This window comes from Macrotis lagotis, chromosome 1 (assembly GCF_037893015.1).
Source record: "Macrotis lagotis isolate mMagLag1 chromosome 1, bilby.v1.9.chrom.fasta, whole genome shotgun sequence".
In the NCBI taxonomy this organism is placed as follows: Eukaryota; Metazoa; Chordata; class Mammalia; order Peramelemorphia; family Peramelidae; genus Macrotis; species Macrotis lagotis.
In genome coordinates, this window is record NC_133658.1 from 496014371 (window position 1) to 496041172 (window position 26802).

General features: G+C 35.7%; 1 protein-coding gene across 1 annotated transcript in view; it reads left to right on the forward strand.

The window, feature by feature from the left end:
* HSF2BP (heat shock transcription factor 2 binding protein) overlaps positions 1-26802 on the forward strand; it is a 104491-nt gene that overhangs the window by 76593 nt on the left and 1096 nt on the right. Inside the window, exon 6 of the mRNA XM_074210292.1 lies at positions 8418-8521. Coding sequence (XP_074066393.1) covers positions 8418-8521 — 104 coding nt within the window. The remainder of the gene's footprint in view (positions 1-8417; positions 8522-26802) is intronic.

Consider the following 26802-nt stretch of genomic DNA (forward strand, 5'->3'; position numbering starts at 1 on the left):
TTAAACCACCCCATGAAGAGGTAGGGTCTTTCCTAACTTTCTCCAAAGTTGGTTAGGTTCTCAACTGCTGTACCCTAACCTTTAAATGATTTCTGCCACTCAAGAGTTTGATTGGATCATTATTTTATATTATTATTTGTGAAGGATTAAAGAGAACCAGGCAATTTCCTACCTTATTCTGTCATCTTCCCAGAATCCTCTCCAGATTAAAAAAAAATCATAGTTTTCAGAGTTCAATAATTCTTTAATTTTCTCTCCTTGGTCCATTTTGGTTCTTTTTGATATCAGATATCTTATATTCATGTTCATTTTTTCAAACTTTTGGTTTTGTTAAACTATATGTTGCTATATCAAAAATGATACCAATGATTTCTGTCTAGTCCATTCAGTGAGTCTGTTTCTTGGGTAAAGTTTATGATTCTCTTTTTAAAATCAATTTTATTAGATAATAGAAAACTATTTCTCCCCTTCTCCTTTTAAACCAACAAAAAGAAACAGAAAGAAAAATAAAATCCTTATAACAAATATGCCTTTCATTGTATCCCAAGTGACATCTAGAAGACAATTAATCAATGTTAATTGATGGAAGCATTAGCCAGCTAGGAATTCCACATATACTACCAACCATGCAAGGCATAAGAATCTATACCCCTGTTCAAAGGCCATGTGACATAAAAGCTATGGTGATACTTAAAGAAGGAATGAAAACCTAATTAGACACCCAAGGAACAGATCTAAAAGTTCTTAATCCTTTTCCCATTGACCCCATCTTTAGAATATGAATATCATGAGTCTTTTCCATCCACTCCTCCCATTGGGAGTGACTGTCTAGTCACTGCTCTCAACTAGACCCAAAGGAGAATCTGAGCAGGCAAACAATACATCAGTGGGGAACATCAAATTACCAGCTGTGGCAGCTCACTTTGTTCTCCACCAAACAGAAATTTTTGTTTTTGTCTTGGGGAAGTTAACACAACATTTTCTTTCATTTAATTCACTTAATTCCAAAGTCTGTGGATTCATTCTTTCATTTAATAAATATTTTTAAAGTGTCAGTAGTTCTGACACAGGATCTATTTTCTCTATTTTTTTCTAGGTATGTATTTAAATAACATGCCCCTTTGTCTTGCCTCTCTCATTCCCACCTATGAAATACAGAGAAATGTGAAAGTGCTGATGTTAGCCATCTCAATTTTTTTGTGTTCTGTTGTTTATTGTTTTACAGAAAAATGTTCAACACAGGTTATATCTGTAATCAGTTATGCAAGTTCATATTCAACTGGGCAAATATGCAGATTAAGCATGCAAAATAGAATATTATAGTGTTAAAGTCCAAGTGGCAGACTTGATGTTTTTAAAAAATGAATACTTAATGCAAATTTACAATCCTCATAATGTAGCATTTAAACTAGATGGTTTAGATTGATCTGCAACCTTGAATCCACAGAAACTTATTTTCCCCAAACCAATGTAAGTCATTAGTGCCATTTTGTGAACAATGGGATCACAATAAATAATTCTTTCTAAGAGCTTTTCCTGGCTCTTCTACAAATATGATTCTGGAAAAAAAGACAGCAGGAATCCCTTGAGAGTCAAAGGCCTAAAATGCTAACTATGATTCAATATTCAACATGATCTATTTTCACCTTATGCATTTTTAGTTAGTATTTCTCAAATTACTTTCTTGTATTCATCATGCAAGACAAACACAAAAGCTCTATCCATGTTTCTAATGATATTAAACCAGACCCCTTGAAGAAAATTGTGACTCATGTTTAACAATTTTCATTCAGTAGTCAATCATGCCAATATATATGATATTAGTAAGTGTCATGTGTCTGAGGTTAGATTTAAACTGAGATCCTTCTGACTCCAGGGCTGACACTCTATCCATTATACCACCTAATTGTCATTTACTAGCTGTGTGATCCTGGGCAAATCACTTAACCCCGATTGCCTTGTATCCAGGGTCATTTCCAGTTTTTCTGATTCATATCTGGTCACTGGACCCAGATGACTCTGGATGAGAAAGTGAGACTGGTGACTTAGCACAGCACCCCCTCACTCAAATCTAATTTATGTCCTTGTCATGACATTACTTCCCTGATGCTATGATCCTTTTTGAGAATGAAGGACAAACAACAAGAACATGATATTAACTTCTTGTACCCATACTAAATTATCTGAAGGGATAGGAAGCAATACCTTCTAGAGTAATCATTAATTGTACCAATATCTTACTTATTTCAACATGATCTAGGGTCTGGGAGCATACTTTTTGCTATATCACAAATTACAGAATGGGTTGCCTTATATATGGTACTGTCCTACCTTAGTCCATGGAAAATATGAAGCAAGTCATGAATTCTATCATATTTGTTGATTTTTGTAAGGCAGTTTCCCAGCCTTTCAGTTCTCTCTTAGTGTCAGATTTCCTGGTATCAACTGCTAAGTAGGTCCTTGAAAAATCCAAAGGGTAGCCAAAGCAGGGAGAATAGCTCTAGATGAATAAAATGTCTTCAGAACTTTGTGTTTGTCCTCTTCTCCCTAAAACATCTGCTTAAAAACCTTATCCTTAAAGGCAAAGTTGAAGGCCTAGTGGGGAAATATCCGATGACAAAGTTACCACACCAGAAGGAAAGCAGGCCTTGATCCTTTGGGATTCAGAGTATAAAATTATGCCTTTGGACTCTTATCAGCAACAATCTGATTACTTGAATGCTGTATCTGCAGTAGTAATTTGACTCTCTTGATGGGAACTATCGAGTTTTTAGAAATAGGTGTTCCTAGAAATAGTTACTCTGTTAGGGATTGTTGTGTGTGGGGGAATACTGTAAATTATCATCACCTGGTGCCTTTGAGCATCAGAACCTTGTTTTACTAAATGCCATGAGAGTGGGAGTAGATTGGGGTCTGGGAAGGATATTTAAGCACTTGTATTTTGGTGAATAAACAGAGCACTTGGAGATCTTGATGGAAACTTGTCTTTCTTGTCTCCCACCCCTCCAACTCTTGCCTAGGGAAGGTTGAGGGAGCCCAGAAGTAGGATTCAACATATAATATAGGGGAAAGGGACTCAACATTACTCTACAGTATTTACAGAGGGGGGCATGGGAGCCAGTGTGAGCAGGTCTAAACCTTAGGGAACATGTTGCCTGCACAGCTCCTTGTCACAGCTTGATTGATTGATTATTGTCCTTCATAATCAAAGAAGACCACAACATCAAGTGAATGATGACATGATATGCACATTATGTTGATTATAGTGAAGGGAGTAATGTACAAAGACATCCTTCTAACTATCTCTTCCAGAACTGACTTAACCCAGTAGAGGAAACAGGACGTCCAGTGCTAGTCTGAATACAGTGGGAGACCTTGGTCTTTTAGATATTATTTTCCCCATGAAATTGAGGTGCTATGACATTTCGGTAACATTGGGCAGAGTGACAGTATGGTATTTTTATGATGATAAAATCTATTTCACCATGGTGTAGTCGTCAGTATGGTAGTATTTATGGCAATAATCTTTCAATAGTAAGATAAAGCTAAATCTGTCTGTCAATGGTAATTACCAGTATGGTAATATTTGACAACAAACATTCAGCAATAGGATAAAGCTAATTTGTCACTTGATGGTCTATACTGCTTAGCTCTGTAACCATATTCACCCTGATACCCAGAGATTTTAATTTCCTGGAAGCTACCTGGTGGGTAATAATGCTGAAAGATTATAGTTAGTATCTATTATAATTGGAATTATGATAGTATCTGATCGTCTTCAAACCCCCAACTTTCATTCCTGATTAATGAAATATTCTTGACAATTGCTTTCACCCTGGTCCATCTTGCACCATTCCAAGAATTTCACCTCTGGCGTTACAAAGGAATGCCTCTGGCCCATCCCTCTTAATTATGACCCTTGTTATGAAAACCAACAAAATAGAATGGAGGTATTATTCCCATTATAACTATCTGAGATATCCAGGTGACTTGGGACTGCTTTGAATACTAAATGTTTTCAAAGTAAATGCTGCTACAATTTGGACCAAAGAGGCATCCACCCTTTTTTCATGTCTACTTGTAGTACTAGTGCAACATTGATTATATTGGCCTCCATTGTCTGAAGGCTATACGTGCTATATTTCATCTCTTCCCCAGTATTCTCCTGTGCTGTTAAAGGGGTTTGGAGCTTCTAGGTTTTTCTGCTCTTGATTCCAGTTCCCACTGAAGTTTGTTCCCCGATTATAGGAGGGAGAGTCTACCCTGCCCCAGATTAGTTTTCACAAAGAAATGTTTACTTCAAAAATATAATCACAGATGTATAAAGTTACTTCCTAATATTCTGGGCCTCCTTCTCCCCAATCCCTAAGTGAAACACCTCATATTTTGGGGGAAGGGAAGGGAAAGGAAGCTATTGCAAGGGTAAAATAAATGTAACTGGAATAACTCACCCAGTAGAACAAGAAGATAAGTGAGTTACTTGTGGATTTAGGCATAGGCATTTTCTTTTTTTTTAATTGAAACTTTATTTTTCCAATTATAGAGCTGTTTTTCTACATTCATCCATTTGCAAATCTATGAGTTCCACATTTTTCTACCACCCTCCCTTCCCTTCCCCCCTCCTCATGGCAGTAAATAGTCTGGTAAAAGTTGTACATGTACTTTTATTTTTAACATATTTACATATTAGTCGTTTTGTGTAAGAGGAATTATATCTAAGGGGAAAGAAAGAAAACCATGAGATAGGAAGGAAAACCATAGGAGAAATTTTTTAAAAGTGAATATAGTTGGCATAGGCATTATCATAAGAAGTTGCATGAGGATACCTGTTATTTATTTATTTTTTTAGGTTTTTGTAAGGCAAATGGGGTTAAGTAGCTTGCCCAAGGCCATACAGCTAGGTAATTATTAAGTGTCTGAGACCAGATTTGAACCCAGGTACCCCTGACTCCAGGGCCAGTGCTCTATCCATTGCGCCACCTAGCCACCCCGATGCCTGTTATTTCAAACCCTACCAATATTAACTATTTCCATGTTTTTTAAAAAATATCCTTAGCATTTTGCAAAGGGTAATGTGAAACCTTAGCCTTGTTTTGATTTGTATTTCTCTTATTAGTCATTTGGTTGTGAATACTTAATATTCTTTTGAGAATTGTTTTTCAATGATCATTTTTCACAAGGTTTTAAGTTTTACAGTTTTCTCTTTCTCTCCTTTTCCTCTCTTTCTCCCCTTGACAGAAAGCAATCTAATATAGGCTATACATGCAACAAAGAATCAAATCAAATCGGAAAAAGAAATTAGATAGAAAAAAATACATAAAAGAACCTTTTTTTTTTTTTTAGGTTTTTGCAAGGCAAATGGGGTTAAGTGGCTTGCCCAAGGCCACACAGCTAGGTAATTATTAAGTGTCTGAGACCAGATTTGAACCCAGGTACCCCTGACTCCAAGGCTGGTGCTTTATCCACTACGCCACCTAACCGCCCCAAGAACTTTTAAAAATTGAAGATTTGGTCTGCATTTAAACTCCATAGTTCCTTCTGTGGATATGGATGGTATTTTTCATTACAAATCTTTTAGAATTGTCTTTGATTATTGTACTGTTGAGGTGAATGTCATAGCTAATTATCACCCAATATAACTGCTATTGTATGTGATGGTCTTCTGGTTCTGGGGAACGGAGCATATTTTCTTTCGTTATTATTTTTTTTTGCTATTCTTCTAAATTGTCCTTCTAGTTATATATCTGCATCTTTGGTGAGACTTAATAGTGCATATTCTATTTTTTTATTTTGCTTCTTATTTTTGCTGTATAGGCCGGAAATTCTTTTTTTTCCCACACGAAGGGTATTTATTAAATGGTTTTTAATTGAACTGGATTTTGTTCAGTGTATTTGGTGGGGTTGAGGGAGGGGCCCTTGAAGAGAGATACTGAACTATGACAAGACAACAGAAGTGCCTCTAAAATTCTATGATTCAACCAGATCCAATGTCCATCCTTGTATCTGAGGACCTCTGGCCCCCAACTCACTTGAAATGCCTCAACTGGGAGCCAGAAAGGGTCTGCAAGAGAGGCCTGTCAGGTTGTAGAATGGTAACATCAGTCAGTCAGAGCAACAGCATATCTGGTTGGAAGATGTAGGTACAGGGGGTGGCTATGCCCTTCACTTCTATTTTCTGGGGTAAGCGAGGCAAGTGGGCTGCAATGAACCAGTCACCAGATGCAGGGTTAGAGACATTGATGATAGTGTTGTTGTGTATTAGCTTTATAGAAAATGAGGGTCGGACTGTGGTGTTGTCTGGGAACTTGGTTTCCAAAGGGTTGATGACTGGAGGAGCACCATAATGGAAGTAGACAGTGATCTCCACATCTGTGCACTCAGAACCTGGGCCTTTGAATGCCTGTAGCAGCTAATGGAACAGCATTGTGTCAGAAGGCACCTGAAAGTGGTAGAGCTTGGTGCTGCCATACCAGCTGTAGAAGGCCAACTTCTGGGGGGCTCTGGATAAGGTACTCATACGAATATTGCAGGTTGGGGCTACCACTGGCATTGCCGGCCAGGAGCGTGCTGCCCACGGCGGCTGCCCAGTGGCTCAGGCTGAGGAGAAGCAGCCATGGCAACGGCCCTGCCGCCACCCCATAGGCCAGAAATTCTGTTCTCATAATTCTCATTTCTCCTTTGAACCTCTCAGGAACAGTGTGTTCCATGTGCTTCTCATATTCCACATGATCTCCTACCTCTTCAAGCACTAGATCATTGTCCTTGATTTGGAAATATTTATAGATACCTGAATATATTTATTAGATTTGAATCCATACTTCCTTCTGTTGTTAACACTTTCCTATTTATATATTTGCTTTCTACAATCTTTGAATTTTATTCTCACTGACATTTTTGGCAATTTAAATCTCTTCCCCCTGCCACCTTATTTTCCTTTATGATAAACTTTCCGACTCTCTCCCCTGTGAAGATAGTTTTCCTGGGAGCCGTTTCAGTCTTCCCATATTTGGCAATTCATGGTTTACCAGTCTAGATCTCTGCCTCAAGTGACTTTTAGAGGGATAGAAGTGACTGTGATTAGATGCCACACTCTTTCCTTCAAGTTTGGTGGACTGCTGTACAGTATATACCATTCTCCCCTTGTGATGCAGAGTATTGTTCGTCCCAACAATGGCAGTTCAGAGTTTTGCAACACTGATGCTAGTAGCCTTAAGCAGGTTTTTGCTCCTGAGGCTCTGTGGCTGAGTTGACATCACTTGAACAAAGTTCCGCAACCTAGATCCAGGGACTCCATGACAACGGAAAGACAGTGGAAAACCAGATTGTAAGGGTGGGGTTTGCTTGTTGTTTTTGGTATGCCCATGTCAGATCCTTCTGGATTCACTTATAATGTTAATGTTTATAAGGATATGGTTCTGTTATTTCAGGAGTATATTAATTCTTACAATTGAATGAGTAATGTTAGAAGTACTAATGTTTGTATCAGTGTTTGCAAATTAATGTTTGGTTTAAGATCTATTTGATTCTCAAAGAAAGGACATTGGAGAGTCCTGAAAGTCAATTTGTAATTTTTTTCCAGTACTGTGTATAATCATTATCAAATAAATTTGTCCCATTAACTTTCTAGTGATGAGCCACACCATACTAAATTAGGCTGATCCATAGACACCAAACATTGTTGCTGAGTCTGCATTCAAAGTAGTCAACCCTGGGTGAACTTGCAAGTTTGTGCTCTCCAGGCACAGCCATTGAGAATCTAACTTCTCTATTCAGTAGTGAGGCCTAGTAGCAGGACTTTGTGAAGTAACACTGCCAACATAGTAAGAAAATAAATATGTAAACTGGGTCTGTGAGTCTGTTAAATATACCTACTGCAGCTTGAATATAGCCAATTGTATGAAATCAAAATACTGTAGAAAACTAATATTTCTTATTTTGTTTTTCATTTTATATAAATAATATGGAGCAATTATAGTTGATTTTCATTATCTGACTGTCAAGAGTAGAATTTTTGAAGATATCTTAACTCCAGGTCTTTACTGAGCATTTGTTTTAAAATATCCCACAAAGTACCATAAAAAATGTGGAGTAATAATATATATGTATATATATAAAATTTCCTACTTTTGTATCTTAAGATAGATAATAATTTTATAATCCTTTTACTATGTTTTGGATTCTAGGTAGAATGGGTCATTATCAAGATCTTAATATAGAATAACCTAGGTTTTATACTATTTGTACCTTAATTTTATTAAATTTTTCTATTTGCTATAGCAGGCTATATATAATAGAAATAACTCAAATTCTCAATATTTTATTTTTTACAAATTGCTATGGATGTTGATGTCCTGTTGAATCTAGTGAAATGAAGAAATTGCATCATGTTTTCACTTGCATTTTCTTTCACATTTTAGGTTAATGCTAATGACACTATATAATATAAGCATCAACTTGAGTGGCCTGAAATATATAAGTGAAAATCCAGGTTTCATCCCACTACTGTCATGGCTTTTTAAAGGTAAGGATATTGCATAAGCTATCTGTGTAAACTTCTTATACAATGGCTAAGTAGATTTTATTATTAAAAATTTGATTTAGAATGTTGAGATATTTTCACTTTTTAAGATTTTCAAGAAATTCCTTGAGATAGAAAAGGTATTCTATGAATATTTTTCATTTTCTTGTTATCCAAGGATAGTTATTATGGTAAAAAAGTTACTAAATGTGCTTAAATGGGAACCAACATTTCATAATAAATACAGAAAATCAGATTTGATTAGGGCTTTATATTTTAATAAATTTATGTTTTAATTGCAGCTCCTCTAATTCACAAAATGAATAAAAATGAATCACATATTGAAAGGTTTTAGGGAATATGATTTTTCTGTATCTCTCCACAATGATTTCTCTCCTCAGTGGGGCATGGACTGGAAGCAGATTTAATGATTTGGGGGCCACTGTTATTTTCAAGGCTTTTGGGTTCAGTGTCCTCATCAGGATCTGAGGGAAGATGATGGTGGCTGTTGAAATTGCCTTTGCATGTACTACTTCTGTGTGTTCCTCAGGGTTCCTTATTATTTCAGCTGTGCTGACGAGATGATATGAGAACCCCAGAGAATCTATTGAACATTGATAGAAATAATTAAAACTTCAGAAAAATTGAGAACTAGTAGTATGCTATATAAATTTTCATAAATCATCAGCATTCCTATATATTCCCAAAAACCAGCAGGAAGAACTAGGAAGAGAAATTTCATTCAAAATAATTACAGAATCTATAAAATATGTGGGAGTGTATCTTCTAAGATTCATCCAGGAACTTTATGAATCCAAGTATACATTCTTTGCAAAAATAAAGATAAACCTTAACAATTGATGATACATTTATTGCTCATGGGTAGGCAAACAAATAAAATAAAAAATTAATTTACTTATTCATCAAACTCCTCAAAGAATATTTCATAGAACTAGGAAAAATAATGAAATTCACTTGGAGAACAAAAGATCTCATCTCAAGGACAAACACGAAAAAAAGTAGGACTATGCTAACTCAGCAGTACCATATCTCAAACTATACCACAAAGCAATAATCATCAAAATTTGTTCCTGGCTAAAAATAGAGAGGTTGTTCAGTGGAACAGATTAGATTTTCAGTATATATATAAGCAAAAAAATACAGTAGCATTATGTTTAGTAAATCCCCAAATCTCAATTATTGGAAGAAAATATCGCTTTTTGATTAAAAAAAAACTGTTGGAAAACCAAGATGCCAGAAATTAGGTTCTAGACCAACATCTTTTGCTGTATACTAAAGTAAACTCCAAATGAATACATGCCCTAGATATAAAAAATTACATCATAAACAATTTAGAGGAGCAAATGGATGCAAATTGACTGATGGATAGATGAAGATTTCATTTCTAAACAAGTGATAGCATCACACAAACAAAATGGCTAATTTTGATTTTATAAAATTTAGAACAATTTTGTTTTAAATGGGTAGATTAAAGATGGGTAATTTGGAAAATCAATTCATATATATGACTTAAGAGCTATTCCCCAATTGATAAAGTAGTTAAAAGAGTTGAAGAACCAGTTTTAAAGGAAGAAATCCACATTAATAACAACCGAACTGGAAAAAATACTCTCACTAATAATTTCAAAAATTGCAAATTCAAGCAACTTTTGACATTCTACCTCATACTTATCAGACTAGCAAAAATAGCAAAAGAAGAAGGTGACATATATGGACAGTATGTAGGGAAAGCATTGTACTGCGAGTATAGTTATGAATTGGCCCAGCAATTATGAAAAGCAGTTTGGAATTATGCTTCCAGATTTACTCAACTCTCTATATACTTTGATCTAGATGTACTGCTAAGAGGTTAATCAGACCTATATGTCCAAAAATATTTAAAACAACTGTTTTCATAGTAGTCACAGCTTTAGAAATGAAGGGTGTTTCTTCTTACTGGGAAATGGCTAATTGGTAGACTATGTTTAATGAAATATTATTTTTGCTATAATAAATGATGAAAGGGTCAGTATCAAAGAACACAGAAGATTTCTATGAATTGTTACAGAGAAAATGAGCAGAAGTTGGACAGATAAACAGAAAAGTTGGATGAAAACAGAAAAACAACTTTGAAAGACTTTAGAACTCTGATCAATACAGTAGATAAGCCATGAATACAAAAGAATGAAAATGAAACACAATATTCATCTCCTACCAAAGAAGTGATAAATTTAAAATAAAATATAGTATATAGCATGTCTAATATGGAAATAACTGCATCACCAACCACAAATGAAATAGTCTTCTTTGATTGTCTGCATCTTTAAGACTGGTGAGACTGATCTGTTCTCTTCTTTTTTCACCATCTTTTCAACTGTAATCCTAGTTGTGCCCAGCATGGATGTCATGAACTGAACCAGAAAGATGGAAGGGAGGAACTTGACCTTCTCCTTCTTGATCTTTTATCCACACAGTCCTTGAGAAATGGGCTTGGGGTGTTTGTTTTTGCTTTTTTATTATTTGTCCTTAATTTTAGCTGCCAGAGGTGATCCTCACAGATAAGAAGAGAGTGCAAGCCATGGGGACTTCCTTTCCTCTTTCTGCCCCCCCCCCCCCAGCCAGGATTTCAGGCAGGGAAACCCTAGGAAGATAGGGTATAAGACTCAAGTGGGACTATGCTATAATGGAAACTGATTTAAGCTATGAACCTAACTTCCTTATTTTCCCCAAAGATTGAAGTGGTATAATAGGGAAGGAGAATTATGCCTCCCACATAGTGTGTTTGGGTATTTGTGATTATGCCTTGGAAGTAAATATTTCTGTGTCAAAACCCCACTTTTATGTATATGCATTATGGGCTTTATTTTTCACGGTTTTGGAAAAAATTTGCTCAATGGAGGTAATCTGGTCCCTTTTATGCTGAGAAGTTGAACAAGCTGTAGTTCTATTTAACTATTTAACAAATAATTAACTTTTTTTTTTTAGATTTTTCAAGGCAATGGAGTTAAGTGGCTTGCCCAAGGCCACATGGCTAGGTAATTATTAAGTGTCTGAGGTCAGATTTGAACCCAGGTACTCCTGACTCCAAGGCCGGTGCTCTATCCACTGCGCCCCCTAGCCACCTCCCATTTTTAACAACTTAGAGATGCTATGATACTTCAATATTTTTTCTAAGAAATAAGAAGTTGAGAACTTATTCACTGATAAACAAAGTGCTTATCTTTAGAAAATATTGCTGCTGACCTTAAATATTGTATATTCTTCTGTTAGTTCTATCACCCTCTTTCTTATCTTCCCCAGTTTAGTTATCAGTGTGATGAAAACAAGAATATGATTGACATTCCATTTTGTCCTTGGTAGTTCTTGACTTTATTCTGCAATGATTCTACCAGTCAGAAGTAAAGAAAAAGATTTTTATCTTAATGACCATATGTAGAGTCCCTTTTCTTGGATTCCTACATTGAGTACTACTTCTGGACTCCCTCAGTCTGGAGGAGTGGGAAACAAGGATGACAAAGGAGACAAGTACTCCATTAAGATACCCAAATGCTCCTTTATTCGCCAAAACACCAGTGCCTAAATATATTTCCAGTTTCTAATCCACTCCCACTCCCATGGCACTTAGCAAGACAAGACTCTGGTGTTCAAGGACACCAGGTGAAGATAATTCACAATACTCTTATACACAATGGTTCCCAACATATCCCCCCCCCCTTTATTTAAAGTTTTTTGACAAGACAAATGGGGTTAAGTGGATTGCCTAAGGCCACACAGCTAGGTAATTATTAAGTGTCTGAGGTTCGATTTGAACTCAAATCCTCCTGACTCCAGGGCTGGTGCTCTATCCACTGTGCCACCTAGCTGCTCCTGTTTCTCTTTATTTCTCATGTACATTTTAGCAAATGCCTCTATCATTAATTCTGTATGATACACTTGAGACCCTATTCTGTCACATCTTTGAATCATTTCCTCAATGGTGGCATCCTTTCTTAAACCAATCATTGCTTTCTGACAATCAGCATTTAGATTAGCCCATGCTAATTGTTTTATTAATACATCTATTCCTACTCTAGCTCCTAAAGTTCTTTAAGTGCAAATGGTTCTTTCTTATCATTTTGTGTTGGAATACATCCCCAAGCATTCTTTACAAAGGTAGCAATTCTTTCATATCTCTAACCCATAATATAGTTGGTCTGCATTGTTGAAAAAATTGACTTGTGCCACTTAACTGTTCATAATATGTGGTGGCATCCAGACCTTGTGCATGCCTCAAAGCCATCTGTCTACATTTTTCTATAAACTCCATCATCCAAAAACCAGATTATCCGGGTGAAAAACATGCTCTAACTATCTGCTTCCAATCATTAGGTGTTAATATGAAGTATGTAAGAGTATCCACTTGTAGCCGGACAAAAGGTGATTTTGGCCCATATTCCCCCATTGCCTTCTTTAAATCTCTAACTGCTTTTATATATAGTGGCTTATGTCTTCACCCAAGGTTTCCTAGATTAAAAGGATCTGGCTCCTCAATAACAGGATATGACTAAGACTCAGCTCCTAGATCCATCAAATTGTCTCCCTGATCTTTTGCTTTTTTGATGGCCTTTTATACTGCTGAAATCTCTTCCCTAGGTGCTGTAGGGCTAATCCTAGGCTTTTCTTGATAATATTTCTTTATTTCTTCTGCCTCAGGCCATGGAGGCAAATGCACTTTCACTTTACCTTTGCTCTCCTCCACACTTCCTTGTTCCATCTTCCTTAACATCAGCCCCTTGTTACCTTATCCAGAGTCCTCTGCTTTGGGATGTCGCCTAGTTCTCTTGCTTGCATCTACTATGTCCTTCTTCTAGATCTTACTCAGATAACATCACCTTTATTGTTCCTGTTTGGGTGACAATATGTAGAGTCCCTTTTCCTGGACTCCTATGTTGAGTCCCACTTCTGGACTCCCTCAATCTCCCCAGGGAAGCATTGGAGGGGCAGGAGACAAGGATGACAAAGGAGACAAGTACTCTACCAAGATCCCTAAGTGCTCCATTTATTCACCAAAACACTACCTTTCCAGTCTCTAATCTATTCCCAATCCCATGACACTTGGTAAGATAAGACTCTGGTATTCAAAGGAAACCAGGTGAAGATAATTCACACTACTCCCATATACAGAATTCCTACCAACCATATATCTAGATTAACAGCTTCTTATACCCAATTTTTCTGATTTTTTTTTTCTGTTATTACTAACTCCTCCCCTTTTGATGTTCATTTCCCCCCATTTGCCTTTGGCTTCATTCATTTTTATCATTCTACATTTCATTACTTCCTAGGATAATTACTCCCTTCTCCCAAGACAGAATGAAGGCATGATACACTCCGATAAAGTACTGTTTTTTTGGAGCACCAGATCCCTGCAGGTTATTGCATTTAATGCTCATATCTCCCATTATGGATTTTTTTTTTCTCTTTCCATGGTAGTACTCAATAGAATTTCCTTAGCACTGAATTTTTTTTCCTTTCTTTCTCCTCTATTTTAATTCCTCCTATCTCACCCATTCTTCCATAGCCCCTCCTCTTTGTAAGTGACTAAAGAGTTATTTTTCCTTTATTGTTTACTAGTGATCTGATTATGGTACATCCTGTTCTCCTATCTTCTACTTTTCCTTTATATGTACCTTTTCATGCTATAGTTTATCCCATAAAAACCCACAGATTTAGGTCTTGTCAGGGTCTTTTCAGGGTTAATCCATACTTTTTTTTTTTTTTTTTAGGATTTTGCAAGGCAAATGGGGTTAAGTGGCTTGCCCAAGGTCACAGAGCTAGGTAATTATTAAGTGTCTGAGGCAGGATTTGAACTCAGATACTCCTGACTCCAGGACCTGAGCTCTATGCACTGTGCCACCTAGCCACTCCTAATCCATACTTCTTATCTCCTTGTGTACTTTTATAATCTTTTAATGGTCTCCCTCTTGTTATATTTGATGTTGTTTTAATCCCATGGGCATCTTTCTCTTTTTTCTGGAGTAATTTATTTCTTTTATTTGTGCCTTCCTTGGTTTTTGTTTTTTGTTTAACTTTATTTTGTTTCTGTTGTTTGGGATGTTCTAAAACAAATAATCAGGTCACATTTTGTGTTCTTTCTAGGAATGTTTCAAATGCCTCATCTTTTTTCATTAATGATTAGATTCAGATTTGCATGCTGCCTTATATGCATTTTGGGCCCCTTTTGCTCTTTGTAATATATTAATCCATTTCCTTCCTATTTTCTGCTGGGAGCAGAACAGTTTTGTATTTTTCAGATTTTCTTTCCTTTATGTTTGGAGATCTTTTTCCTGTCCCTTTTTGAATTTGATGCTTGCCATTCTATATGTCATGGAGTTCACAACATTTGATTTTATTTTTGAGAAGTAAACATTGAGTACTTTCAATTGACACGTTGTTTTCTTTTAGCAATTCTGGGCTTTTTTTCTTGCATGATTTCCTACATTTTAGGCTTCTTATGTTCTTTTTGAAGACCTATGATCTTAGGTTTTCTCTATGAATCCTCCACTAGAGATAAATATGTTTTGCTTGTATGAAAAATTGTATTTTCTTTTAACGTGTTTGATTTTGCTTCTTCTCCCAGATGGTTTTTTAAATTTCTATTTATTTGTCCTCCTAATAAGTTGTTTTCTTTTTTGTTTCTTTTGAGACACTTGCCATTTTATATTTAGGTTGTTCTATCTTGCCAGTTATTTCTTCTCTATATGTTATAAGTTCTGTCTTCATCGATTTTTTTTTCATTCTTGAACCATTTAAGAATATCCTATTGTGGTTCCATGCTCTTTTGGGAATCTGCAGTCCTTTGCCTTAATATTATTTTCTTTTATCTTGAAATATTTATTCAGAAATTTGTATTTATTTATATGTCCTGCAGCTTATCTCCTATTCTTTTATTAATAACTTTCCTGTGATTTATATGCTTGGGCTTAAGGTTTTTTGTTTTTAACTGAATTTTCCTTCCTAGATATTTGTTGATTTTACTTTTTTCCCCCTTATATTTCACTATTGCTCAGTTTCTGACACTTTCCCTTTTGATATCAGTTTCCCTGAGGGCAGGACCTTAAGGCTATCTACCTCTTCCCATACTGGGGAATTCATTTTTCACTAACCTCAATTTGCCCAGAATAACATTTGAGAGAATAGAATTGGCCCCTAAGTGTATGTCAGTCCCCATTCCTTCACATTCAGGGAAATATCCTACACAAACTCGCATCCTGTCCCACTTACCCCTGTTATTTGTTATTCAATGGTAAGAGAATTGCTGAGTAGATTTCAGAGCACAAATCTATGGGTCTCATTTTTCATCTCTCTCCAGAGTATGTGCACTGTTGGGGAAGGGTATTAGGAGCTAATTGAGCCCTTAGGGATTAGGAATTAATGTTCTCTGCTGTTACTCCATCTTGTTCTTACCTCATTAGAGTTCTTAGTGTCTCATTGACATTTGGTTTTCCTTACACATAATTCTTATTGAGTTTTGAGAGTTTGTGAGGATCAGAAAAATGTCTAGTCCTCCATCTTGTTGTTATCACATGATAATAATCAGTTATATTTTGGTGACAAGTATATGACTTCTTTCTTTGAGACATTATTACTCAAATCAGTTATTGCCTATTTTTAATAGTAATATTTTATCCTTATCAAGAGCATCACTATTATTGAAGCAGCTAGGAGGTACAGTGGAGAGAGTGATGGACTTAGAGTCAGGAAGACCTGAGTTCAAGTCTGACCTCAGACATTTACTTGCTGTATGACTCTGGGCAAGTCACTTAATCCATTGGAGAAGAAATGGCAAACCCTCCAATGTCATTGCCAAGAAAAACCCCATGGACAGATTGCTATGCTATTATTCACAGAGTGAAAAAGAGTTGAATATAACTGAATGCTGAACAAAAGCAACAACAACAATTGTTATTAATAAAAATTCCTTTTTCTTTAGTTGGGTAAAACATGGAAAAGAAATGGATATATGATATTTAAAGGTACTAATGACATCAGAGAGAGTAAACTTTCATTGGTAGTAACTCTCAGAGACATTCTACTAAATTATTACATTTTCTTTCCTTATTAGTGGAAGGAATACATACACTAATGACAATACAAATACTTGAAGTATATTAATTCCCCATCTTTATCTTAACAAGACTCAGAATGGTATTAAACCATTCCCCTGTGAAGATAGATTTATAACTGAAAATCTGGATTCCAAGAGAATAGAGCTTAACATGCTCTTTTTCTACCCTCAGAGCTTTCTTATTCTTTTCTTCACTGCATTCTTCTTTTTTTGTTAGGCATATTTTTGCAGCTTGGTGAGAACCTAACAGAACTTGCACTCTAGTAACATTACTCAGGGTTTACTCCAAACCATATTGAAATAGGACCATTGTTTTATGGAATGGAAATTCATTTTTTCCCCAAAATTGTGGGAGAAGAAAATTTATGATGAGGGAAAAAATATATATGATTAAATATAGTAGCTTATTTTCTTAGTGATATAAAAACCATTGGTTATACATTGTGAAAAAAATTTGTTGTTTTCCAGCTCCCAGTGATAACAATCATAGCAAGAAGGTAATACATATTGATTAAATGCTTACTTAAGTTCCAGATATTTTGCTAGTAACTGGGGATATTAAAAAACCCAACATGAAATAGTTTGTACCTTCAATTATCTTATCTTAGAGGAGACAACATAAATATACATGAGTATATACAAAATAGCTGGAGGAATCACTAAAGACTTCATCTCAAAAGTGCTGCCTGAGTTGAGTTTTAAAAGAAAGAATTCTAATAAATGAAGATGAGGGATTAATGCATTCCATTCTTGAGGAACTGCTGGTACAAAGGCCTAGAAATGGGAGATGGAGTATTGAATGTGACAAAGAGCAAGACCTATTTGACTGGACCTATCTATAGCATTCAGGATGAGGACTAATACATAATAAGATTGAAAAAGCAGACAAGGGTACAGATGCTTTACAATCTAAAAAAGTTTTAAATTTGATCATGATCACAAAAAAAGGGAGACTTTGGAGTTTATTGAATTGGTAAACTACAGTTCTTTAGGGAAATCATTTTAGTAGTTGTTTGAAGGATATATTGGAGCGAAGAGAGATTTGAAGCAGGGAGACAATTTAGAAGGCTATATTAATTGTCCAGATGAGAGGTGATGAGGGTCTGAATCATAGTGGTGACCACCTGATTAGAAAGAAGGGGACGGGGGCGGCTAGGTGGCGTAGTGGATAAAGCACTGGCCTTGGAGTCAGGAGTACCTAGGTTCAAATCCGGTCTCAGACACTTAATAATTACCTAGCTGTGTGGCCTTGGGCAAGCCACTTAACCCCATTTGCCTTGCAAAAACCTAAAAAAAAAAAAAGAAAGAAGGGGACAAATGTGAGATATGTTATGTGGAGTAAGAGAATGAAGAGTAGAAGATAACAATGAATGAAGTTGCAAATCTGGGGGATTGGAAGGAAGAATGTACAAGAAATAAAATGGTCTGAAAATGGGTTAAGAGAAATAGATGAGTTCTGTTTTGGTTAAATTGGACTTAAAATGTCTAGAGGATATACTTCTTGAAATGTCCAATGGAGCTCAGGAAAGAAACTACAGCTGGATATATAGGTCTGGTAGTCATCCATATAAAGATGATTATTAAATCCATAAGAATTGATGAGGTTACCAAGTGAAGGAGTATAGAGAAAGAATACAAGAGGACCCAAGACAGAGAATTTTATTACATTCATGGTGAGTTAGCAAATGGAACTGGAGGAGCAAATGGAGGAGAACCAAGAGAGAATTAAAATAGTGCTGCAAAAATTTAGAAAGAATATAGAATCCAGAGGGCGAAGATAGTTAATAAGTCAGTTAAAGAGCATTTATAAATAGTGTCAGATGCCTCAACATTCAACCAAAACTTTCCTTCATGAAGTTACCAGTGATCTCAATTGCTAAATCCAATGGAAACTTTTCCTAATTACTTTTATCCAGTGTCTTCTCTTTGTTGATTGTTTCCTGTTCTCTATATAACCTTTTTTTTTTATATATAGTTGCTCGCAAATTGTCTTCCCCATTTGATTGTGAGCTCTTTAAGTGCAGGGACTATGCTTTTATCTTACTTGGCACAGGGCCTAGATCAGAGCACTTAATAAATTTTTATTAATTTACTGATCACTCTGATAACTTGTCAGAGGACAAAGATGACTCTGAGGTCTTAAAAGTTACATTTGAGATGTTTGAGCTTTGGTAGTTTTTACTTTGCCATATGTGTTGGTTGTGAATATGTGTTTGTATGGTAATTTACTGGTCTAAAAAATGATTAAGTGATTTTTAGAGAATAAGAAAAATTTCCTATTGGTTAACAGTGTTCACAAAGAACTTGATAAGGAATAAGAATTAAAATAACCATAAATGTTTTTGACAGTAATAAAACTTTATCAATTCCAGCCATTGACAAGTTGGTCTACGAAAACATATGATGTTGAAGTTGTAAATATTAATCCATGTAGTGCTGTTATTGGTATTTATTACTTATTTTGCATTGTGAGTTACTGTAAAAATTATCCAATTCTTGAATTTAAGAAGAAGAATCCTTTTTTCAGTGATCAATGTTGGAATGGATGTGGGAAATCTGGAACACTAATACATTGTTGGTAGAGCTGTGAAGTCATCCAACCATTCTGGGGAGCAATTTGGAATTATGCCCAAAGGGTGACAAAAATATGTATACTCTTTGATTCAGCAATACCACTACTGGATCTATATCCTGAAGAGATGATGGAAAAAGGGTAAAAACATCACTGGTACAAAAATATTCATAGCAGCCCTGTTTGTGGTGGCAAAGGATTGGAAATCAAGTAAATGTCCTTCATTTGGGAGAATGGCTTAACAAACTGCGGTATATGTATGTAATAGAACACTATTGTTCTATTAGAAACCAGGAGGGATGGGAATTCAGGGAAGCCTGGAGGGATTTACATGAACTGATGCTGGGCAAGATGAGCAGAACCAGAAAAACATTGTACACCCTAAGAGCAACATGGGTGATGATCAACCTTGAAGGATTTGCTCATTACATCAGTGCAGCAATCAGGGACAATTTGGGGTGGTCTGCGATGGAAAATACTTCCTGTATCCAGAGAAAGAACTAAGGAGTTTGAACAAAGTCCAAGGACTATTACTTTTATTTTTAGGTGGTTTTTTTTTTTTTTTTGCAAGACAAACAGGGTTAAGTGGCTTGCCCAAAACCACACAGCTAGGTAATTACTATTAAGTGTCTGAGGCCGCATTTGAACTCAGATACTCCTGACTCCAGGGTTGGTGCTCTATCCACTGCACTACCTAGCCTCCTGGCCTATTACTTTTAATTTAGGAAAAAAACACTGATATCTTATTGTTTAATCTTGCTGTCTCTTATACTTTATTTTTCTTCCTTAAGGATATGATATCTCTCTTATCACATTCAATTTGGATCAATATATACCATGGAAACAATGTAAAGACTGTCAAATTGCCTTCTGTGGGGGGTGGGGGGAGGGAAGCAAGATTAGGGGAAAAATTTTAAAAGAAAAAAGAAAAATCCTTTTTTTCTAAAGCAAAAGCTAGTACTATAAAGTAAAATTTCATTTTGGGGGCGAGTGCAATTGATATAAAACTTATTTTGAAGATTATATCATAGTTTACCTGTTAGTAAATATAAGCTTAATGTGGCATAGACAATTTCCTTGTAACTAATAGGAGTTATAGTTTGATAAACTCCCTTAAAACTTAAGTAATTAAGGGTGGAGCCAAGGTGGCACCATGAAGGCAACATTTCCTGTAAACTCCTTCCCCCCAAAACTCCAAAAACTGTCAAATTATGACTAGCCAAAATTTAGAGGGGCAGAACCCACAGAAAGACTGCGTGATACATTTTCCCAGCCCAAGATAACTTAGAAGTTCTGCGGGAAAGGTGTGTTTAAACAGGACCAGGAGTTGGAAAAAAGCCCCAGTTCAGGGATCACTGGGAACAGCTTGAAGGGGCAGTGAGAGAACTCTACTGTACCAAAATGGGTGTGGAGTGAGGAGTGTAGGCCGCAGAACCTGCAGTGAGAATCGGAGGAAAGCAGCCTGCACCTCCAGAGTATGTGCCACAGACAAAAAGGGGTCAGGGGAGACTGTAGAAATCTCTCTGCTCTTCCTGGGGCAGGACCCTGCTATTTGCCCACACTCAGATCCAGGTTGCAGTTTGGCCTCCCATACTAAGATAGAGGCCTGTGGTCATCTACATATCAAAGCACAGGCAAGAGAACATAAGACCTTGGAAGAATAAAGGTACAAGTGGGGTGTTACCTCCCCCCTCCAAAAAAACCCAAAGCTTTGGGAGTGCTGTAAATTAGTCTTGGGCTGAGAAATGAGAAAAAACAAAAAAAAAGAAGAATCTGACCCTAGAAAATTACTTTGGTCCCATGGAAGATCAAAACACATACTCGGATAAAATTGAAACTTCTATATCCAAAACCTCCAAGAGAAGTAGAAAATGGGCTCAGACTATGAATGAGTTCAAAAAAGACTTTGAAAAGCAGTTAAGGGAGGTGGAGGAAAAATTGGGAAGAGAAATGAGAGTGATGCAAAAAATCATGAAAACCAAATCAGCAGCTTGGTGAAAGAATTACAAAAAAGTAAGAAAATAAATAAAACCAGTTTAGGCCTAATGGAAAAAACAAAACAAAAGGCAAATGAGGAGAAGAATGCCTTAAAAAGCAGAATTGGCCAGCTGGAAAAGGAGATAAAAAAGCTCTCTGAAGAAAATAACTCCTTCAAATGCAGAATGGAACTAAAGGAAGCTGATGACTTTGCAAGAAATCAGGAAGAAATAAAACTCTTCCAAAAAAGCCAAAAATTAGAAGAAAATGTGAAATATCTCATTGGAAAAACAACCCACCTCGAAAATAGATCCAGAAGAAATAATTTAAAAACTATTGGGCTACCTGAAAGTCATGACTGGAAAAGAACCTAGACTTCATTTTTCAAGAAATAATACAGTAAAATTACCCTGACATCCTAGAAGCAGAGGGTAAAATAGAAATTGAGGGAATTCACTGGTCACTTCCTGAAAGAGATCCCAAAAGAATAACTTCCAGGAATGTTATAGCCAAATTCCCAAACTCTCAAGTCAAAAAGAAAATACTAAACACTGCCAGAAATAAACAATTCTTGTGGCTCCATAGTCAGAATTAAATTACACAGATCTGGCAGCATCTACATTAAAGGCTTGTAGGGATTAGAATATGATATTCTGGAAGGCAAAAGATCCTGGTTTACAACTGAGAATCAACTACCCAGCAAAACTGAACATCCTCTTTCAGGAGAAAAGATGAACTTTCAATGAAACAGGGGACTTTCAGACTTTCCTATTGAAACAACCAGAGCTGAAACAGAAAGTTTGATCTTCAAGTACAGGACTCTGGTGAACCATAGAGGGGTTGGATGAGAAGGACTAACTATGAGGAACTTTAATGATGTTGAACTGTTTGTATTCCTGCATAGGAAGAAGATACTGATAACTCAAATGAACTTTCTCATTTATAAGAGCTGTTAGAAGGAGCATGTATAGAGGAAGGAAGGAGGCACAGGAAGGAGCTTAAATATAATGGTATAATATAGTAAAAAGATGGAGTCAGTGGGTGATAAAGTACTAGAAGGAATGGAAAGAAGAGGAAGAAGGAGCTAAGAAATTTCACATAAGAGTCAAGAAAAAGCTTTCTCAATGGAGTGGAACAGAGGGAAGGCATGGGGGGAATGAGTAAGTTTTCATTCTCATCAGAAGTATCTTAGAGAGGAAATAACATACACACTTAATAGGGTGAGGAAATCTATCTTCCCTAGAGAAAAATGAGATGAAAGGGATGTGATAAGGGGGAATGGGGGGGAGGGAAGGGGGGGAATAGGTGATAGAAGAGAGGCAAGATTGTGGGAGAAGGTACTCAGATACAACACACTTTTGGACAGGGCCTGGATGATAGAGAGAGAGAGAATGGAATAAATGAGAGTGGGGAGGAATAAAGTAGAGGGAAATCCAGCAATAGTAATAGCAACTGTGGGGAAAATATTGAGGTAACTTCTCTGGAATTAAGATAAAGATGGCAACTCATTCCATATACAGATCCATTGGAATCTGAATGTAGACTGAAGTACATTTTTTTTCTCTCACTATTCTTTAGGTTTCTCATCTTCTTGCGGCGGGGGCGGGGGGGGGGCGGGGAGGAAGGTTTATGTTTACTCTTATAACAAAATTATTGTAATAATATAAAATAAATAAACAAAAAAATTTAAGTGATTAAATAAGATGAATACCAAGGTGTTAAATGATAAGTATAACTAGAACACAAAGGATATAGGTAATGAAGTACATTTCCACAGTTAACAATTAAGTACACACATTGCTACATGCTCAGATTTTTTTAGACCAACCCATTATTAAGCTGTTTCTGTTCGTTTGTTTTGCTTGTGGCTAGGAAGAATATTAAATTGCTAGTCACTTTGAAAGAATTCAAGTGAGTATTAATGAACATAATTTTTTTTGAGAGAAAACCCTGTACCTAATTTTTGTCTCAGCTGTAGGTCTTAGACCAGGTCTATGGATTCTGTTTTATTCTGCACTAGGGTCAGTAAAATAGATGCAGAATCACTCTTGGTCTGCACTCTCAGTTTGCTGTCTTAGGCCAGTTTGATGTCAAGGCAGCAGAGTTCCTCCTCCTTCTTGCCCTGAATATAGAAAGCTACAGACCCCAGCCCAGTCTGTTTTACAAAGCTGTTTTCTTGACTGTGCCTCCCTGGTTCCCTACCCCATCATACCTCCTAGTACTCAAAGGATTATCTCTCCTTGTTCTGGTATGAGCTGTAAAAATGATCCACTGTGATTTCTTTTTTGATTCTAGATCATCACTCAGTTTGGTGTTTTTCCTTGATCTTTGTTGTAGTTATGCTATATCTCAGATTCCATGAATATAAGATGATCTATAATTATCACACCTGTTAAGATTATTTATTTATTTAAGACAATGGGCTTAAATGACTTGCCTAAGGTCACACAGCTAGTGTCTGAAGTTGAATTTAAACTCAGGTTCTCCCGATTCCAGGGCCAGTGCTCTATCCACTGCACCACCTAGCTGCCCTCTGTTGTTAAGATTTTTAAAAATAAATGTTTTGTTCTGGGTAAGTATTATAAGCTATTTATTTGTATTATATTTTACATTATACATAAACATGAAATTTATGAAAATAGAAAATAATATAGATGCCATATTGGTGCAAAAAAAGACAGGAATTTTTTATTTATGAATTATGTCTAAAGAAAATGCTCAGCTGTCTCATTGACATAAACAGTCTATAAAACTGCCTTCTATTAATGCTGTAATTAAATCCATTGGAACTAGAAAGATTTTTCCTTTGGAAGTCAGCATTTTTGATTGAGAAATTCTGATACTTGAGAATTTAAAGTTTAAAAATGAATGATTGTCTAAAGGTCTGCCAGTTGCCATTTAAAAGAACAGCTGTTTTTCCCTCATGTCCGTGAGTCCTCCTTTTGTGAATAGCAACTTGGAAATATGAAATCAAAGTGTCTTAGTTCCAACAATGAATTGGCTGATAATGATGGGAGTTGTTGGGAAGAAATTTTTTGCGTGAATGTGTGTGTGCATGAGCTTTTGCTTCTACCTTCTACCTAAACAAATGTTTTTCAGACATCAGAAGAGCTGTTGTGATAATAGTAATAATAATCATAATCATAACAATAATTGATATTTATATAGTACTTTAAGATTTGCAAAGCATTTTATAAAAATCTTCACAACAACCTTTTGAAGTAGATGCTGTTATTAAATCTCATTTTACAAAGTTGAGACTTAGAAAGATTTTAACTTGCCCAAGGTCAAACAGCTAATGTCTGAGTTAGAAGTCAAACCCAAAGTTTCTTGATTCCAGTTCCAGGTCTCTAGCAATACTATATTGCCTTTCTCCCTGACTTTGTAAGCGTCAGTAAATCCACATAAACTTCTCTGTGTGTGAAGAAGCCACTCAAAGATTTGTGGGGAAACAGGAACCCTCAATGACATGCTTGAAAGAAGATTGAAATCTGTAACCCATATAAGGGAAGCATTTTCTAAAAACACGAATTTTGCTGAAAGACATTGATATCCTAATTCTCTATCCTGGATTTATTGGTATCCACCATAAACAAAACTCACAACTCTATAATTATCTTGTGGTGGTACTACTTTTCCCACTGTTATAAATCATTTGACAGTAAATCCTTTGTCCAGGTGGCCAGAAAATGTTATGGGCAGTTATGAATTGATTTGGCCCTACTTGTAGGATCAGTTGCATTTAAGCTGTCAGGCACTGATGTAATAAAATTAATTAAACCTAAGTATGGATAACAATTTGTTGAAGAGCCGTGTTGCAAATGACAGATGTGACTGAGAATCTGTCTGCTATATTAACTTTTGTCAGTAACACCAAATGACAGTGTTCTCTGTGGAGAGGGCATCTGCACAATGAAACTCTTTCATTACATTGTTAAAATTACATTAGTGCTTTGTAATTGGGCTAAGAATTCTATTATACTTTCTATTCAAGATCATTAACTCAGGCAGAGAACTATTTTCCCCTTTAGAATTATAGACATGGAATCACTAACTCAGAAATTAATTTGCTAATAATCTGTCTACAGTAATGGTTTACAAGTTTCCTGAAGAATTTGACAAGGAATAAGGATTACAATGACCTAAGCATTTCTGATAGCAATAAAACTTTGTTAATTCTGACATTTGACAGATTGGTCTACCAAAATATAATATGAACTTAAGGTTATAAATATTGTTCCATATAGTAATCTAATTAGTACTTCTATAATATGATTTATTGTACTAAGTATCCAAGTCTTAAACTTAAGGAGAAAATATGCATTTTTTTCTGAAGTGAGACCTATGAAGATCTTAATGTGATTATTCAATTGTTTAGGTGAATCCTGCTGCTACAAATGATAACTTATTTTGAGGACTGTATCATAGTTAACATAATGGTAACTGTAAGCTTAATGTACTGTAATCAGTTTCATTGTAACTAATAAGAGTTATGTAAAATGTTACAGCCTTTTTTTCTTTCCCAAATCCTTCCACTACCATATATCTTTTAGGCCTGCTTGACTGACCATTCTTTCTCAGGCCCCTCTGTTAGCAGGATATTGTGATTTTCCTTATGGCTAGGCTCAGACTCAGGCTCTGGGTGAAGGTTGATTTTTTTTTTGTGAAAAATTATGCCTCAATTTGTCCAGAAGACCTAAATTGAAAAACTAAAAAAAAAAAGATAAACAAGTAGAATACTATTGTTTCTTTTATATTGTCTTGTTAATTTAAAATGAAAAGCAAAGAACTTTCAAGGATATTGTTTATAATAGTCATGGAACATTCATATAATATTCACAAAAAGGATAAAAATCTAATTATTTTGGATGAGTAGATTACTGATTTCCATAAGATCAGCATATTTCAGCAACAGCATTAAGATTTCTTGGTTCTTTAACTTGGAGAACCTCTTATCATATTAAGAAATCAGATATTATCTGCTAAAATTAGCAGAACTGTAACTAGTTAATTTTGTATTCCAGGCAAGAATATAAAATTGTACACACACAGATTCATATTAGCATAGGATACTTATATGATTTAGGCCCCAATTTCCTAATATGAAGATTCAGTGAAGAGACTGAACTAGTTAACCTCTAAGGACTCTTCCAGCCCTACATCTAAAATTCTAAGTTTTGGTAGTAGAAAAATGTATCACCCAAGTCATAAACCTTTTTATATTTAGCAAGACTAGTCCTTGTACATTTTCTATTATCATTAAGTCTATGCTGAAAGGCTTTCCAGTTTCTTAAGCTCTGCTAGAGGTTACACAACCTTTTACCTTACCTACCACTTTCTCCATAGCACATTAAAGCAATGAAATTGTACTTTAGAAGAGAACATATAACTGTAATGCATAATAATATGTTATAAATGCATTAGAGAGATGCAGTCAAGAAAAAGATAAAAAAAATTAGTGGGCTTCTTCCCAGCTAAAGAATTTAGTTCGGAGGCTCTTCTTAAAAGTGTTTTCTGACTATCTTTTATTGTCTGTGTAGTATTTGGGTGTGAAATAAGAGTATTGATGAAATGTATTATCTTTAAAAAATGAATTTGATGCTAGTGGAATGAATTATAACAAATTCA